The sequence below is a fragment of the Thalassophryne amazonica genome, chromosome 6 (assembly GCF_902500255.1).
Source record: "Thalassophryne amazonica chromosome 6, fThaAma1.1, whole genome shotgun sequence".
Taxonomy (NCBI): Eukaryota; Metazoa; Chordata; class Actinopteri; order Batrachoidiformes; family Batrachoididae; genus Thalassophryne; species Thalassophryne amazonica.
This window is the reverse complement of record NC_047108.1, coordinates 1,800,993-1,815,651: the sequence shown is the minus strand read 5'-3', so window position 1 is coordinate 1,815,651 and position 14,659 is coordinate 1,800,993. Positions and strand designations below refer to the sequence as shown.

Below are 14,659 nucleotides of genomic sequence, written 5' to 3'. Positions count from 1 at the left end.
GAAGCATTTCAAGGTCCTGGAGTGGCCTGGCCAGTCTCCAGACCTGAACTCAATAGAAAATTTTTGGAGGGATCTGAAACTCCAAATCTGAAAGATTTGGAGAAGATCTGTATGGAGGAGTGGACCAAAATCCCTGCTGCAGTGTGTGGGGGAAAAAAACAACAAAAAAACAAAAAATGTTTGACCTCTGTATTTGCAAACAAAGGCTACTGTACCAAATATTAACATTGATTTTCACAGGTGTTCAAATACTTATTTGCAGCAGTAACGTACAAATAAATTAAGAAATCATACATTGTGATTTCTGGATTTTTTTTTTTTTTTAGATTATGTCTTTCACAGTGGACATGCACCTAAGATGAAAATTTCAGACCCCTCCATGATTTCTAAGTGGGAGAACTTGCAAAACCGCAGGGTGTTCAAATACTTATTTTCCTCACTGTATATATATATATGTACATATACATGTATATATATGTAGCGGGTTGAAAGTCCCGAGTCCCAATTAAAAAGACGTTCCCGCTAGCTTTGCTAAGGGGGAGTTCCCCTTTGCCTGACCTGGTAGAGGAACGGTCTTTTGTGGGAGCCGCGTGGGTTCGATCCCCACCGTCGTCCCAGCCACGAAGGTCCTGCTGCTTCACTCTGGCGTCACGAACACGATGTGGTTACAGAGTATGCTAACATGCACCTGTGACTTCGGGACGAAGTCAAAAATGGTGGGGAGATGTGTAGCGGGATGAAAGTCCCGGGTCCCAATTGAAAAGATGTTCCTGCTAGCTTGGCTAAGGGGGAGTTCCCCTTTGGCTGACCTGGTAGAGGAATGGTCTTTTGTGCGAGCTGCGTGGGTTCGATCCCCACCGTCGTCCCGGTCGGGATTGAAAGGGATAGGAGCATCTTATTTACAATATGTGAGATGGAGTTTAGGTGTGGTGGGGTGACATTAGTACAGGGATTTGTAAACGAGTTGTTATTACACATGATATGTGGACATATTAATATTGCATGTGATTTGTGGACATATTATTGCATGTGGTTATTTCACAGTGTTATTGTACAGTCTGACAGCAGCAGGGAGGAACGACCTGCAGTATCGTTCCTTCTTGCACTGAAGGTGCCTCAGCCTGTCACTGAACGAGCTGCTCAGCTCCACTACAGTCCGGTGCAGAGGGTGAGAGGAGCTGTCCATGATGGATTTGAACTTAGCTAACACCCTCCTCTCAGCCACCTCCTCCAGAGAGTCCAGAGGACAGCCCAGGACAGAGCTGGACTTCCTGACCAGTTTGTTCAGTGTCTTTCTCTCCCGCTCTGTGCTGCCCGGGGCCCAACAGACGACAGCATAGAGGAGAGCAGAGGCCACAACAGAGCCATAGAAGGTCTTAAGCAGAGGCCTGCTCACTCCAAAGGATCTCAGTCTCCTCAGGAGGTGGAGGCGACTCTGACCTTTTTTGTACAGGGCGTCGGTGTTGTGAGTCCAGCCCAGTTTGCTGTTGAGGTGAACACCCAGGTATTTGAAACTGTCCACAGTTTCAAATTTCACAGTTTCAACACAGTTTCAACTGTCTTCCCCCTGGATGTTCACCGGTGGATGAGGTAGTGGTTTCCTCCTGAAGTCGATCACCATCTCCTTCGTCTTACTGGTGTTGAGACACAAGTGGTTGTGCTCATACCAGTCCACAAAGTCTGTGATGACCGACCGGTACTCCAGCTCGTTCCCCTGAGACACACGACCCAGAATGGCGGAGTCATCAGAGAACTTCTGGAGGTGGCAGCTGTCTGTGTTGTAGGTGAAGTCCAAGGTGTAGAGGGTGAAGAGGAAAGGCGAGAAGACATTGCCCTAGGGGGCCCCGGTGCTGCACCTTACCACCTCAGACTGACGGCCGCGCAGCCACACGTACTGCGGGCGATCAGTGAGGTAGTCGATGGTCTAGGCAGCAAGATGTCCATCCACTCCTGCGTCCTCCAGCTTCCCCAGCAGCAGCACTGGACTGAAGGTGTTAAAAGCACTGGAGAAATCAAAGAACATGACTCTCACAGCGCTCCCGCTGGTCTCCAGGTGGGTGAGCGCTCGCTGCAGCAGGTTGATGACAGCGTCATCTACCCCAATGTTGGGCCTGTAGGCGAACTGCAGTGGGTCCCGGGTGTCGCTTACCACGGTGTGGAGGTGAGACAGGACGAGCCGTTCCATGGTCTTCATGAGGTGGGAGGTCAGGGCAACTGGTATGTAGTGGGCTGGTTCCTTGGCGTGCGGTGTTTTGGGAACCGGGACCACACAGGAGGTCTTCCACAGGGTGGGGACCACCCCCAGGCTGAGGCTCTTGTTGAAGATGTGGCTGAGGACCTCACAGAGCTCATCTGCACAGGTCCTCAGCAGCCTCGGGGGGGATCCCATCAGGTCCTGCTGCTTTCCTCCAAAGAGACCCGGATTCACTTGGAGGGATACTGAGCACACTCTTCAGTCTTTTCTTTAAAAAAAAAGAGAGAAAGGGAATGCATCTGTGTATATGCTTTGTACTTTTATATCTGTCCTTTCTTAATAAAAATAAAATTAAAAAAAGAAAAATATGGTTTTCATAAGTTCCTGTGCAGGTTATCTTTGTTGTTGACTTTCACCCATGTGTTTTTGCAACAGGTGACAGGTCATCTAATGCTGGCGGTGTGCACAGCTGTGATTGGCTCTCTCCAGTTTGGGTACAACACTGGTGTAATAAACGCTCCTCAAAATGTAAGTATTTCTCTGTGAGAGAGTATGAAGGAAAAAAAAAGTGAGAACTTCCCATTTAACAACAAAATCAAACTGCTGTTGGACTTTTCAGTTTTATTTTTTCCTCTTTGGTGACAGTAAAAGCCCTGAACTTTTCATGTGCTTCCTTGGTTGTTTTGTGTCCACCATTCCCTTTACAGTTGTATGTAAAGGTTTGGGCACCCCTGATGATTTCCATGATTTTCCTTTACAAATCATTGGTTATTTCTATCAGCAATTTCAGTTAAATATGTCATACAGCAGACAAACACAGTGATATTTGAGAAATGAAATGAAGCGTTGGGAAAGTGAATGCATGGACCCACGTTACGGGGCGTAAATGAGCGGTCAATAGGAATACCAATAAATAACAATTTATTATGCAAAAAGGTGCAAACAGAGTCCAAAATATGCAGAGTCCAATTAATAATAAATGGTGACACGTGGGCAGGCCCGAGGGTAGGAGACGCCTATCCAGAGAAGAGCCGGGACCCACGAAGTTCCACCGCCAGCCGGAGGCCTGCAACACACCAGAGCCGCCAAGTCCTGGTACCCCCAGGTGGCCACCGCTCAAGGCTGTCGGACCGGTACTGCTGGCAGGAGCAAAAACAGGTTAGGGTGGGTGAGTGTTCACCCAGCAAACAGTCAGCAACTCACAGTTATCCTCTTGGAAGAATAAATCCAGATACTCCCAGAGTGCAGAGGAAAAACTGGAGGACGTGCAGTGTCAAATGTTATACTTAGTAAGTAAGAAGTTAGGAGTGGAGACGCCAACTCCTCCAACTTCCACAAACTCGGCTACAAGCTGCAATTATAAATCACAACTGCAAGACTTCAGAAAACAATGAATGTGCATACGGCACAAAACGGCTGAGAAAGTTTACCTGTGTGGTAAGCTGATAACTTGGCAGAGTTATGGTGTCTCTCCCAGGCTTTTATGGATGTAGTGATGGATGATGACAGACAGCTGATGACAGTCTAATGGTGCACACCTGGTGGTACCAAAAACAACCAGTGTCCCCTCTGGAGGGTCAAAACTCTGCCAACATGGCAGGGTGCCATCTGGTGGTGGGCCAGCAGTACCTCCTCTTCAGCGGCCCACACAACATGAAGTTTATATGATTTACAGAAAGTGTGCAATAATTCTTTAAACAAAATTAAGCAGGTGCATAAATTTGGGCACCCCAACAGAAAAAATACATCAGTATTTAGTAGATCCTCCTTTTGTAGAAATAACAGCCTCTAAACACTTCCTATAGCTTCCAATGAGAGTCTGGATTCTGGTTGAAGGTATTTTGGACCATTTTTCTTTACCAAACATCTCAGGTTTGTCGGTTTCTGAGCATGGACAGCCCACTTAAAATCACACCACAGATTTCCAATAATATTCAGTTCTTGGGACTGAGATGGCCATTCCAGAATGTTGTACTTGTTCCTCTGCATGAATGCCTTAGTAAATTTTGAGCAGTGTTTAGGGCCAATCCAGCCCTGGCACAACTTCAACTTTGTCACTGATTCATGAACATTGTTCTAAAGAATCTGCTGATACTGACTGGAATCCATGTGACCCTCAACTTTAACAACATTCCCAGTACCTGCACTGGCCACACAGCATGATGGAACCACCTCCAAATTTTAGTGTTGGTAGCAAGTGTTTTTCTTGGAATGCTCTGATCTTTTTCAGCCATGCATACCGCCCCTTGTTATGTCCAAATAACTCAATTTTAGTTTCATCAGTCCACAGCACCTTATTCCAAAATTAAACTGGCTTGTCCAAATATGCATTAGCATACCTCAAGCAACTCTGTTTGTGACGTGTACGCAGAAAAGGCTTCCTCTGCATTACAGCATCATACAGCATCTCTGTGCAAAGTGCGCTGTATAGTTGAACGATGCACAGAGACACTATCTGCAGCAGGGGTGTGCTGGGAACATTTTTCAGCCCGGGAGTTTCATATCCAACTGGCCCACAAACCGCCAGAGCACAGGGATAATAAGAGTTCTGCTGTGGCATTTAAATCCAGCATTTATATGCTGACTGACTGTGAAAATTGGGTGGCTTATAAAAGAAAGTAAAAGTTAGTTAGTTAAAACAAGAACGGTATTGTTAACTCACCAGTACACCACCTAAGCAGTGAGGTCCCATACTGTAAGTAGCTGGAAGAGGTGGTACTACAAAAGTTGATACGGCTGACATCCTGGCATCAGCAGGCATGTAGCTGGCGTTGCACTCATGCACGTAGCTCCAGCGACTGATGAAAATGTCCATGTTTTGGACCACAAGGTGGACACAACAGAGGTAGTACCAATTCCAATGACTCCATAAATGTACACCGAACCATCAGAAGTACCGCTACTTGTCAGACAGCAGTAGTAACGAGATAGTGACAAAAACATGACAAAATCCTTGGATTGAGGGTGAACAAAATAATCAAAAGCTTCCATCTCGTCTACATTTGACTCTTCCTGTCCCTGATGAGCTTCTGTGGTCTCTTTGGCCTCTGTCTCCTGTTCACTGTCCCTTCTCTCAACATCTGGCTCACCTGTGAAATATGCAGGCAGAGAGCAGTATTTATTAATAACATAATATAGTATAATATACACACTTTGTGTATAGAGTTTGACCTAACATGCTCAGACGTGCTTGTCCCTTCTGTAACTTCAGCTTCATCTGTAGGTCTGCTTTCAATTGGACTTTGCTGCTGCTCAAGTTCTACAAAAAGTATGCAATCAGTGGGTTAGTAGGTTGATAACTTTAGTTTCAAAATGATGTATTAGAACATTGTTAATTACTTAAATATAATTTAAATGCATTTTATACACAATTGGATATTTTAATTAAATGTTTGTGTGTGTGTGTGTGTGTGTGTGTGTTTTAACCAAAAATGCAATTAAAAGGATTAGTAGTCTACTTTAGCATCCCAAATATGCATTGTTGCATTATTATTATTTTTTTTTTATCACCAATAAAACAATATACAGTTTATCAATCTCCAATATGTGAATTACTTAAATAGCACGTGGTCTATGCACAGCATCTTAGCATATATTAATTAGCCTGTTATGCCTGGCCCTATTTATCATTTCCCTCTTCTTGAAAAAAATATCTGTGAGCTTTGAACACTTGGCAGCATCTTCCTCCAAAGCTTTTCTTTTTCTTAATCGAGCTTTTTCAGCTCCACTTGGCTTTTTTCCTGTCCATTTTTTCACTCATGGGTCACTCCTCCTATACTTGCTAGTAGCGCAAGTCCCATCTGGGCGCACAGGGCTTGACTGGACTGAACTAACTGTAATGAATGCATAGGGGTGTTAAACATGTAATGATATGTCCCCACCTTAGGCTTTGGAAAAGATAACAGCGTTGCAAAAGAAGCAGTCTTAAGTTATTTTCTTGTGAATTTTCGTGATTGTAAAACATTTATAACACTTAATGTCTTCTCTTTAAGATACAGCAGCCCAAGTGTCTTGCTGTGTAGCCTAACAGTTAGTGGTGGTCATATAACGGCCCCAGGTTGGACCAGCCCATTGGGAAAACTCCCGACTCTCCCGATTACCCAGCACGCTGTCGATCTGCAGCAAGATCATGTTGTAGGTCTTTGGAGCAGGTCTGTGGGTTGACTATGACTGTTCTCGTTAGGGATGAGCGAGTACACCACTGTCTGTATCTATATCTGTATCTGTTCAACCGTCTAAATGATCTGTATCTGTACTTGGAGTGGGCGGTCCTAAACCAGAAATGGGCGTGGTTTAACCACAAATGGGTGGGGCTTACATCTGGACATTATTTTATGTCTGAAATTGATATGGATTGATCAGAAGTTGCTATATTTATTGTTTATTTGAAAACTATTTACAGAACAGCCTCATAATTGAGATTCAAATCAATGATTTTGATCACAAAAGTCAGACAACTCTTTACAGAACAAGTATTTTATGAACTCAGAACATGAATATTCTTAAGTGTGTCAATGAATATTTACAGAACAGCCCCATAATTGACAGTCAGTGTTTTTGATCACAGTATTAAAGGAACTGTTTTACAGAACATGTTTTTTACAACCCCAATTCCAATGAAGTTGGGACTTTGTGTAAAATGTAAATAAAAACAGAATGATTTGAAAATCCTCTTCAACCTATATTCAACTGAATTGTTGTTTTTGTGCAAATATTTGCTCATTTTGAAATGAATGCCTGCAACACATTTCAAAAAAATTGGGACGGGGCAACAAAAGACTGGGAAAGTTGATGAATGTGTGGCGTAGCGAAGTCGAGTTGGGCTAGTTTGTTGTTCTGATTAAAAAAGAACTATAATTTAATTTCAATTTTAGAGAAAAGAACCGACAACGCCACCTGGGGATATGGCCCCGGGACCATTCAAAGCCAAATTTGTTATAATAGGCTGCGCTAGGTACGGGAAACAGAGAGGTGTGTTTATCACAAGGGAGACTTATTCTTTCAATTGATTTAAAATAAATATAAAACATTTCACAAATTACACATTTCATGACACTGCTTTTCACAACTTGATATTGCACATACACATCAGGCATTATATGGCAGTTTAATTGTTCACCTTTAAATGCTGCACTTGGCACAAACTCACAATGTTCAGCTTTAACCACTTAGCACAAAGTTACAAAGTTATTCACCTTTAACCAGTTTTCAATATTGCACTTAGCACCAACTTAAGTTGTTTACCTTTCATCCTGATTAATAGGCACAAATGAAAACAAACAAACAAAAAAAACAAATTAAATACAAATAAACACTGCAAAACAAAACAAAACAACATAAGCAACAAACCAACAAAAGAACAACCAAAACATGCATAAAATTAAAACAAAGGAACTCAACCAAAAGGGAATAAAACCCTTACCCCACCATATCAATCAGAACAGGTAGTCAGTCCCATGCAGTGCACCAACCGCGCCGGCAGAGGGCGCCCTCTGTGAAGCAATGCGCACAGCTGTTAAAGGCCAACGAAAACATGGACAAAGCAATGGCCTTTTAATAGGAGGTGGCGACTCAAATGTGCACTCCGCGCACCATGGTTCCTCGTGCCTAGATGAGAGACATGAGGATAATTAAAACAAACAACTGTCAGGATTGGGGTTTTGTTTTCTGGTTTTGGTTTGGTTTTGTTGAGTCTCTTGCTGGGGTTTTTTTCCTGTTGGGGTCTGTCTGTCCCTTTTTCTCTTGTCTTTCTCTGCTGACTCTTGGTGGTGGGTGTTTCCCTCTCTCTCTGCGTTCCATGCACAGCTGTTCCTAATCAGCACCTCATCACCTGAGTGTATTTAAGCTCCTCAGTTCTCCTTGTTCTTCACCAGATTGATGCGCCCTGTGCCTTCTTTCCAGCTCTGTTTTTGTATTCTCGACCTGCTAGCCTCAAGTGTGTTACGGCTACCTGCATGTATCCTTGACCATGCCTTCTGCCTGATGATTCTGCTTTTGTTACGCTTGTTGGATTGCTTCACTGTGTACTGGACCCAGTTGTGGAGAAAAAAGATAAGACGCTTCGGCCCTGTATCGATTATCGGGGTTTAAATGAAATAACAGTCAAGAATCGTTACCCCTTACCCTTGATGTCCTCTGCCTTTGAGTCACTAGAGGGCGCCAAAGTATTTACAAAATTGGACCTTTGAAACGCCTATCATCTGATCAGAACCAAGCAAGGGGATTGCGGCAATACCTGAATAAATTTGTATTTGTTTATTTGGATGATATTTTGATCTTCTCTCCCGACATAGATTCACACATTGAGCTGCTGATGCAGGAGAGTTTGTAACACAGTTACAAACTCTGTAAAACTTTCATTTGCCTCTCCGTGGGACTCCACATAAATTGTCTCCCAGGTTTGTTGGTCCATTCCCCATGTTGGACTACATCCGGCCCGGATCTATTTGCTGTCTGGGTAGAGATGCAAAGAAGGGAAAAATTTGCAAATGGCCACCTTAAATACTGTTTCTCATGATTGGATTCACCTGTGTAAGGAGGTCAAGGGTCAATGAGCTTACCAAACCAATTTTGTGTTCCAATAATTGGTGCTAAATGTATTCAAATCAATAAAATAACAAGGGTGCACAAATTTACGCACCTGCCCAATTTTGTTTAAATAATTATTGCACACTTTCTGTAAATCCTATAAACTTCATTTCACTTCTCAGATATCAGTGTGTTCGCCTGCTATATTATATATTTAACTGAAATTTCTGATCCAGACAACCAATGATTTATAAAGGAAAATCATGAAAATTATCAAGGGTGCCCAAACTTTTGCATACATTGTATAACAGTTACAGTGCATCTGGAAAGTATTCACAGTGGTAGACATTTTCCACATTTTGTTATGTGGATTTTGGATGGATGAAATATGATTATGATTTTTTTTTTTGGGGGGGGGGGGGGGGGGGGATTTTTGCAAGTTTATTCAAAATAAAAAAAAATAAAGAATTCACATGTACATGAGTTATTTACAGCTTTTGCCATGAAGCTCAAAATTGAGCTCAGGTGCATCCTGTTTCCACTCATCATCCTTGAGATGTTTTTACAGCTTAATTGGAGTCCACCTGAAGCAAATTCAGTTTGTTGGATGTGATTTGGAAAGACACACACCTGTCTACATGTAAGGTCCCACAGTTGACTGTGCATGTCAGAGCACAAACCAAGCATGAAGTCAATGGAATTGTCTGTAGATCTCCGAGACAGGATTTTCTCGAAGTAAAATCTGGCGAAGGGTACAGAAACATTTCTGCTGCTTTGAAGGTCCCAATGAGCACAGTGGCATCAATCATCCATAAATGGAGGTTGTTCAGATCCACCACGACTCGTCCTAGAGCTGTGCGCCCATCCACACTGAGCAATTGGGGGAGAAGGGCCTTAGCCAGGGAGGTGACCAACAACCAGATGGTCACTCTGTCAGAGCTCCAGCATTTTTCTGTGGAGAGAGGAGAACCTTCCAGAAGGACAACCAGTTCTGCATCTACCAAACAGACCTGTGTGGTAGAGTGGCCAGACAGAAGCCACTCCTTAGTAAAAGGCACATAGCAGATGGAGTTTTCCAAAAGACACCTGAACGACTCTTAGACCATGAGAAACAAAATTATCTGGTCAGATGAGACAAAGATTGAACTCTTTGGCATGAATGCCAGATGTTTGTAGGAAACGAGGCACCATCCCTCCAGGGAAGCATGGTGGTGGCAGCATCATGCTGTGGGGATGTTTTTCAGAGGCAGGAACTGGGAGACTAGTCAGTGTTGAGGGAAAGATGAATGCAGCATTATACAGAGACATCATGAATGAAAACCTGCTCCTGCTCTTGACCTAAGACTGAGGCAACAGTTCATCTTTTAGTACAACAATGACCCTAAACACACAGCCAAGATATCAAAGGAGTGACTTCAGGACAACTCTGCTTATGTCCTTGAGTGGTCCAGCCAGAGTCCAGACCTGAATCCGATTAAACATCTCTGGAGAGATCTGAAAATGGCTGTGCACCGATGTCCCCAATCCAACCTGATGGAGCTTGAGTGGTGCTGCAAAGAGGAATGGACCAAACTGCCTAATAATCAGTGTGCCAAGCTTGTGGCATCATATTCAAGAAGAGCTGAGACTGTAATTGCTGCCAAAGGAGCATCAAAGTATTGAGCAAAGGGTGTAAATAGTTACATACATGTGATATTTTGTTTTTTTGTTTTTTTTTTAAATTTGCAAAAAAAAAAAAATGTTTTTCATGTTGTCATTACAGGGTGTTAACTGGAATTTTGAGAAAAAAAATTATTAACTAAATTTTGGAATAAGGCTGTAACAAGAAAATGTGAAGCGTTGTGAATGCGTTCCAGATGCACTGTAATATTAGAATCAGAATCAGAATCACCTTTATTGTCATTGTAATTTGCATTACAACAAAATTTGAGTGCAGCTCCAAAAAGGTGCTTTTTGTGGTGCGAGTAATTTTTAGCCAATATAAAAGATAGTGAAATTTAACGGTAAATTATTCAGAGTATATGTACAACTAATATAGACATAAGGTAAAATGAAATAAAATGAAATGTGGACCAAGTAAAATGTAAAACGAGAATTATATACAACTGTGGAATCATACTGCACAGGAATATTGCACATGGTTTACAGATATTGCACAAGAAACTTGAAGGTGCGGATTAGAGTGATTTGTTTTTGTTCAGTGCAGTGATCGCTCTGGGGAGAAAGCTGTCCCTGAGTCTGTTTGTCGGAGGGTCGTAGGTCAAACAGGTGGTTGCTGGGGTGGGATGTGTCTTTGCTGATGCTGGCAGCTCTGCTGAGGTAGCGAGAGCTGGCAATGTCTTCCAGTCTGGGCAGAGAGCAGCCAGTGATCCCCTGGGCCGTTTTGATCACCCTCTGCAGCGCTCTCCTGTCTGCAGCTGAGCACTCCCCGTACCACACTGTGATGCAGTACGTCAGGATGCTCTCGATGGTGGCTCTGTAGAACAACACCAGCAGCTTCTCCTCCAGATTGTTCCTCCTGAGCACCCTCAGGAAGTGGAGTCACTGCTGGGCTTTCTTCACCACCACTGTGGCGTTGGCAGTTCAGGAGAGGCTGTCAGAGAGCTGCACTCAGAGGAACCTGATGGAGCTGACCCTTTCCACACAGTCCCCTTGGATGTAGAGTGGGGCTGGGTCAGCCCAGTTCTTCCTGAAGTCCAGGATTATTTCTTTTGTTTTTGTGGTGTTCAGCGGCAGGTTGTTAGATGAACACCACGCTGTCAGTCGATTTACCTCGTCTCTGTAGTCGGTCTCATCCCTCCCTGAGATGAGCCCAATCACGGTGGTGTCATCCGCAAACTTTATGATGGTGTTTGTGGGATGGGTCGGAGAGCAGTCGTGTGTGTAAAGGGTGAACAGGAGGGGGCTCAGTACACAACCTTGAGGGGAACCGGTGCTGAGTGTGATGGTGGAGGAAAAATGGGGGCCACGTTTCATGGACTGTGGGCGGTTTGTGAAGAAGTCCTTGATCCACTGGCAGATGGGGGTGGAGATGCCCAGATGTGTCAGTTTCTGGACCAGGATCTCCGGGATGATGTGGTTGAAGGCTGAACTGAAGTCCAGGAAGAGCATCCTCACATAGCTCCCCTGGTGCTCCAGGTGGCTCAGCGCGGTGTGGAGAGCTGTGGTGATAACGTCCTCTGTGGAGCGGTTTGCCCTGTAGGCAAACTGGTGGGGGTCCAGAGTGGGAGGCAGACAGGCTCTGATGTGCTGAGAGACCAGTCTTTCAAAGCACTTCATGACCACAGGCGTAAGTGCAACAGGCCTGTAGTCATTTATGCTCTCCACTGGTGACTTCTTTAGGACTGGGATGATGGTGGAGGATTTGAGGCAGAGTGGAATGATGGCCTGTGACAGGGACAGGTTGAAGATGCAGGTGAAAACTCCAGCCAGTTGTTCAGCGCACGCTTTCAGTACCTTTCCAGGTACACCATCAGGGCCGGCTGCCTTCCTGGGGTTCACCGCCTTCAGCACATGTCTCACTTTGTGTTCCTGAAGTGTTAGCGTGCTAGTGCTGGAGGGTGGTGGGTGTGAAGTTGCTGCTGGTCTGTCTGCTTTGAAGCGGGCAAAGAAGTGGTTCAGCTCCTCTGCCAGCGTGGCATGAGACCTAGCATTTCCTGGGTTGCTGCTTCAGTAGTTGGTTATATGATTTATTCCCTGCCACGTCCTTCTGGGGTCATTTGAAGCGAAGTGGTCCTCTATCTTTTTCTTGTAGGCAGCCTTGGCCTCTCTATACATGGTTTGATATCACAGCAGCTTCATTCTGCTGCTAAATCAGTATGACTGAGGTTCTTAAATTTCAGAATTTTCTTTTGTAAAAAAGAATCTTTAGAGTGTGGAATATTTTCACATTTGGGCTTGTATATTACGCTTTACTGTCCTCACATCAAAGTAGACTATTATACAAGTAATGTTTATGAGTATTTATTCTGTGAAGTTGTTAAAAGAACTATTGACTGCATTCTCAAACCACTGACCTGTATTTTTAATATCTCCATACAAACTGGTATTTTTCCTGAGCAAATGAAAGTGGCTAAAGTGGGGATGAACACAAATTTAACAACTATAGACCAGTGTCGCTGCTTTCACAGTTCTCTAAGGTTCTTGAGAAATGGTTTACACAAAAATTATTTTTTTGAGAAACATAAGTTAACGAAAAACAATATGGATCTCAAAGATCATCAAGCTTTAGCACTCATTGAATTGATAGAAACAATTACAACTGCAATTGAAGAAAAAGAGTACACTGTGGGAGTGTTTATTGATCGATGCAAAGCATTTGGTACTATAAATCATGAGTTGTTATTGCTAAAATTATATAAACTGAAAATATCACAAATATCTTTTAGTTTTAAAGTAATGCACTGATTCTGAATGTTTGAGCATTACAGTTTTTGCCCACGTTTCCTGAAAGCAACATCATGTGAGGACTGATTGCTCTTGTCACTCACAATTCCACAGCCCTTTCAATCGAAGCCACGCCCTCCCACGCCAGAATGGGGCCAAAAGTTTGAAACTGAAAAAAAAAAAAAAAAAAAAAAAGATTTGAAAGTGAAAAAAAGATCTGAAGGTGAAAAAAAGAAATATGAATGAAAATAAATTATTTGATCAAAATAATTACAGAGCTGAATCAAAAATATATTTAAACTGAAAAATATATATCTTACACTTATTTTTATTTTGATAATACTTTTTAAATGATTATAAATTTCAAGAACAAACACTGAATTTTCAGTTTCAAAATGTATTTTTTCAATCTTTTTTATTTTCAGATTACAAAACTTTTGGCCTGGATTTAGCTCCACAGAATTTGGAAACACTTATGCAAACATCTGAAAACACTCACACAGAAAACTCACTATGAATCAGTCTGACATTTGGCACTACAAATAGAGCTCATGTAAGACATTTAGACAAAACTGCAATCGTGGAGGCGGTAACACACAGAAAAAGAAGAAGAGGACAAGGAAGACACAGAGAGATACCTGGACAAGGACAAAGAAGAAGGAAGAGCAAGAAGGACAAATGTTTCAGATGAAACTCAAGCAACTTTGGTGGACCATGTGATCACCACGGCCTCACACTGAGGGAAGCTGCACTCGAAAAAAGGTGCTGTCTCAATGAGAAAAACTGATGTAACAATTACATTTTTTCTTTTGTTATTTGAATTTAGTTATTTCATAATGCCACAAGACTTCTCTAGTTACGTAAGTTGAAATAACTTTATGTAGTGAGAGCAGAGTCAAAAACACGGCTTGGCAAAATAGGACGAGACAGAGTGCTGGTAAGTGAGTGAACTCAACAAACGAGCAGCGAGGAAGTAAACTGAAGCAGTTTAAATAAGAACAAGTGGTAACAGGATAATGAGGTGCACGCGGTGGAGGAAGGGCCTGGAAGAGGGCGTGGACAGGTGAAAACTAAGCGGCAAAAGAGATGCAGAAAGGCGGTGACAAATGGGCAAGAAAACGACATATGAATGGAGCGTGGCCAACAGTGATGAGAAAGTGCAGGTGCAGAAAGAGAGTGCCGTGATCAGAAGAAGACTGTGATAAAAATGAAGCTGGGTGTGAACATGTGAGACTGAGAAGAGTGCAGACACAGAGCAGACGAGGACAGGATGAGACAGACAGGTGAGGAGTGAAGAGATTACCGACAAGACAACTAAAGATCATACAAAGAAAACATGAACAGGAATCTAAACTTGAACAGGACTTAAAAGCAAACCAGAAGATGATAAACAGAACAATAGGAAATTAAACACTGACAAAACTAAGCCAGAACAGACAGACAAAACTATAAGAAAAACAGAAACTAAGTGATAACAAAACCTGGCATAACAGTACTACATAACAGAAATGAGAACAGCAAAAAATAACTAAATGATAAACCATGAAAACA

At 42.9% G+C, this 14,659-nt stretch overlaps 1 protein-coding gene across 1 annotated transcript in view; it reads left to right on the top strand.

The window, feature by feature from the left end:
* The first annotated feature begins 2,629 nt into the window (after positions 1 to 2,629).
* slc2a1a (solute carrier family 2 member 1a) overlaps positions 2,630 to 14,659 on the top strand; it is a 261,459-nt gene continuing 249,429 nt past the window's right edge. The window contains exon 1 of the mRNA XM_034171652.1: positions 2,630 to 2,722. Coding sequence (XP_034027543.1) covers positions 2,645 to 2,722 — 78 coding nt within the window. The 5' untranslated portion in view covers positions 2,630 to 2,644. The remainder of the gene's footprint in view (positions 2,723 to 14,659) is intronic.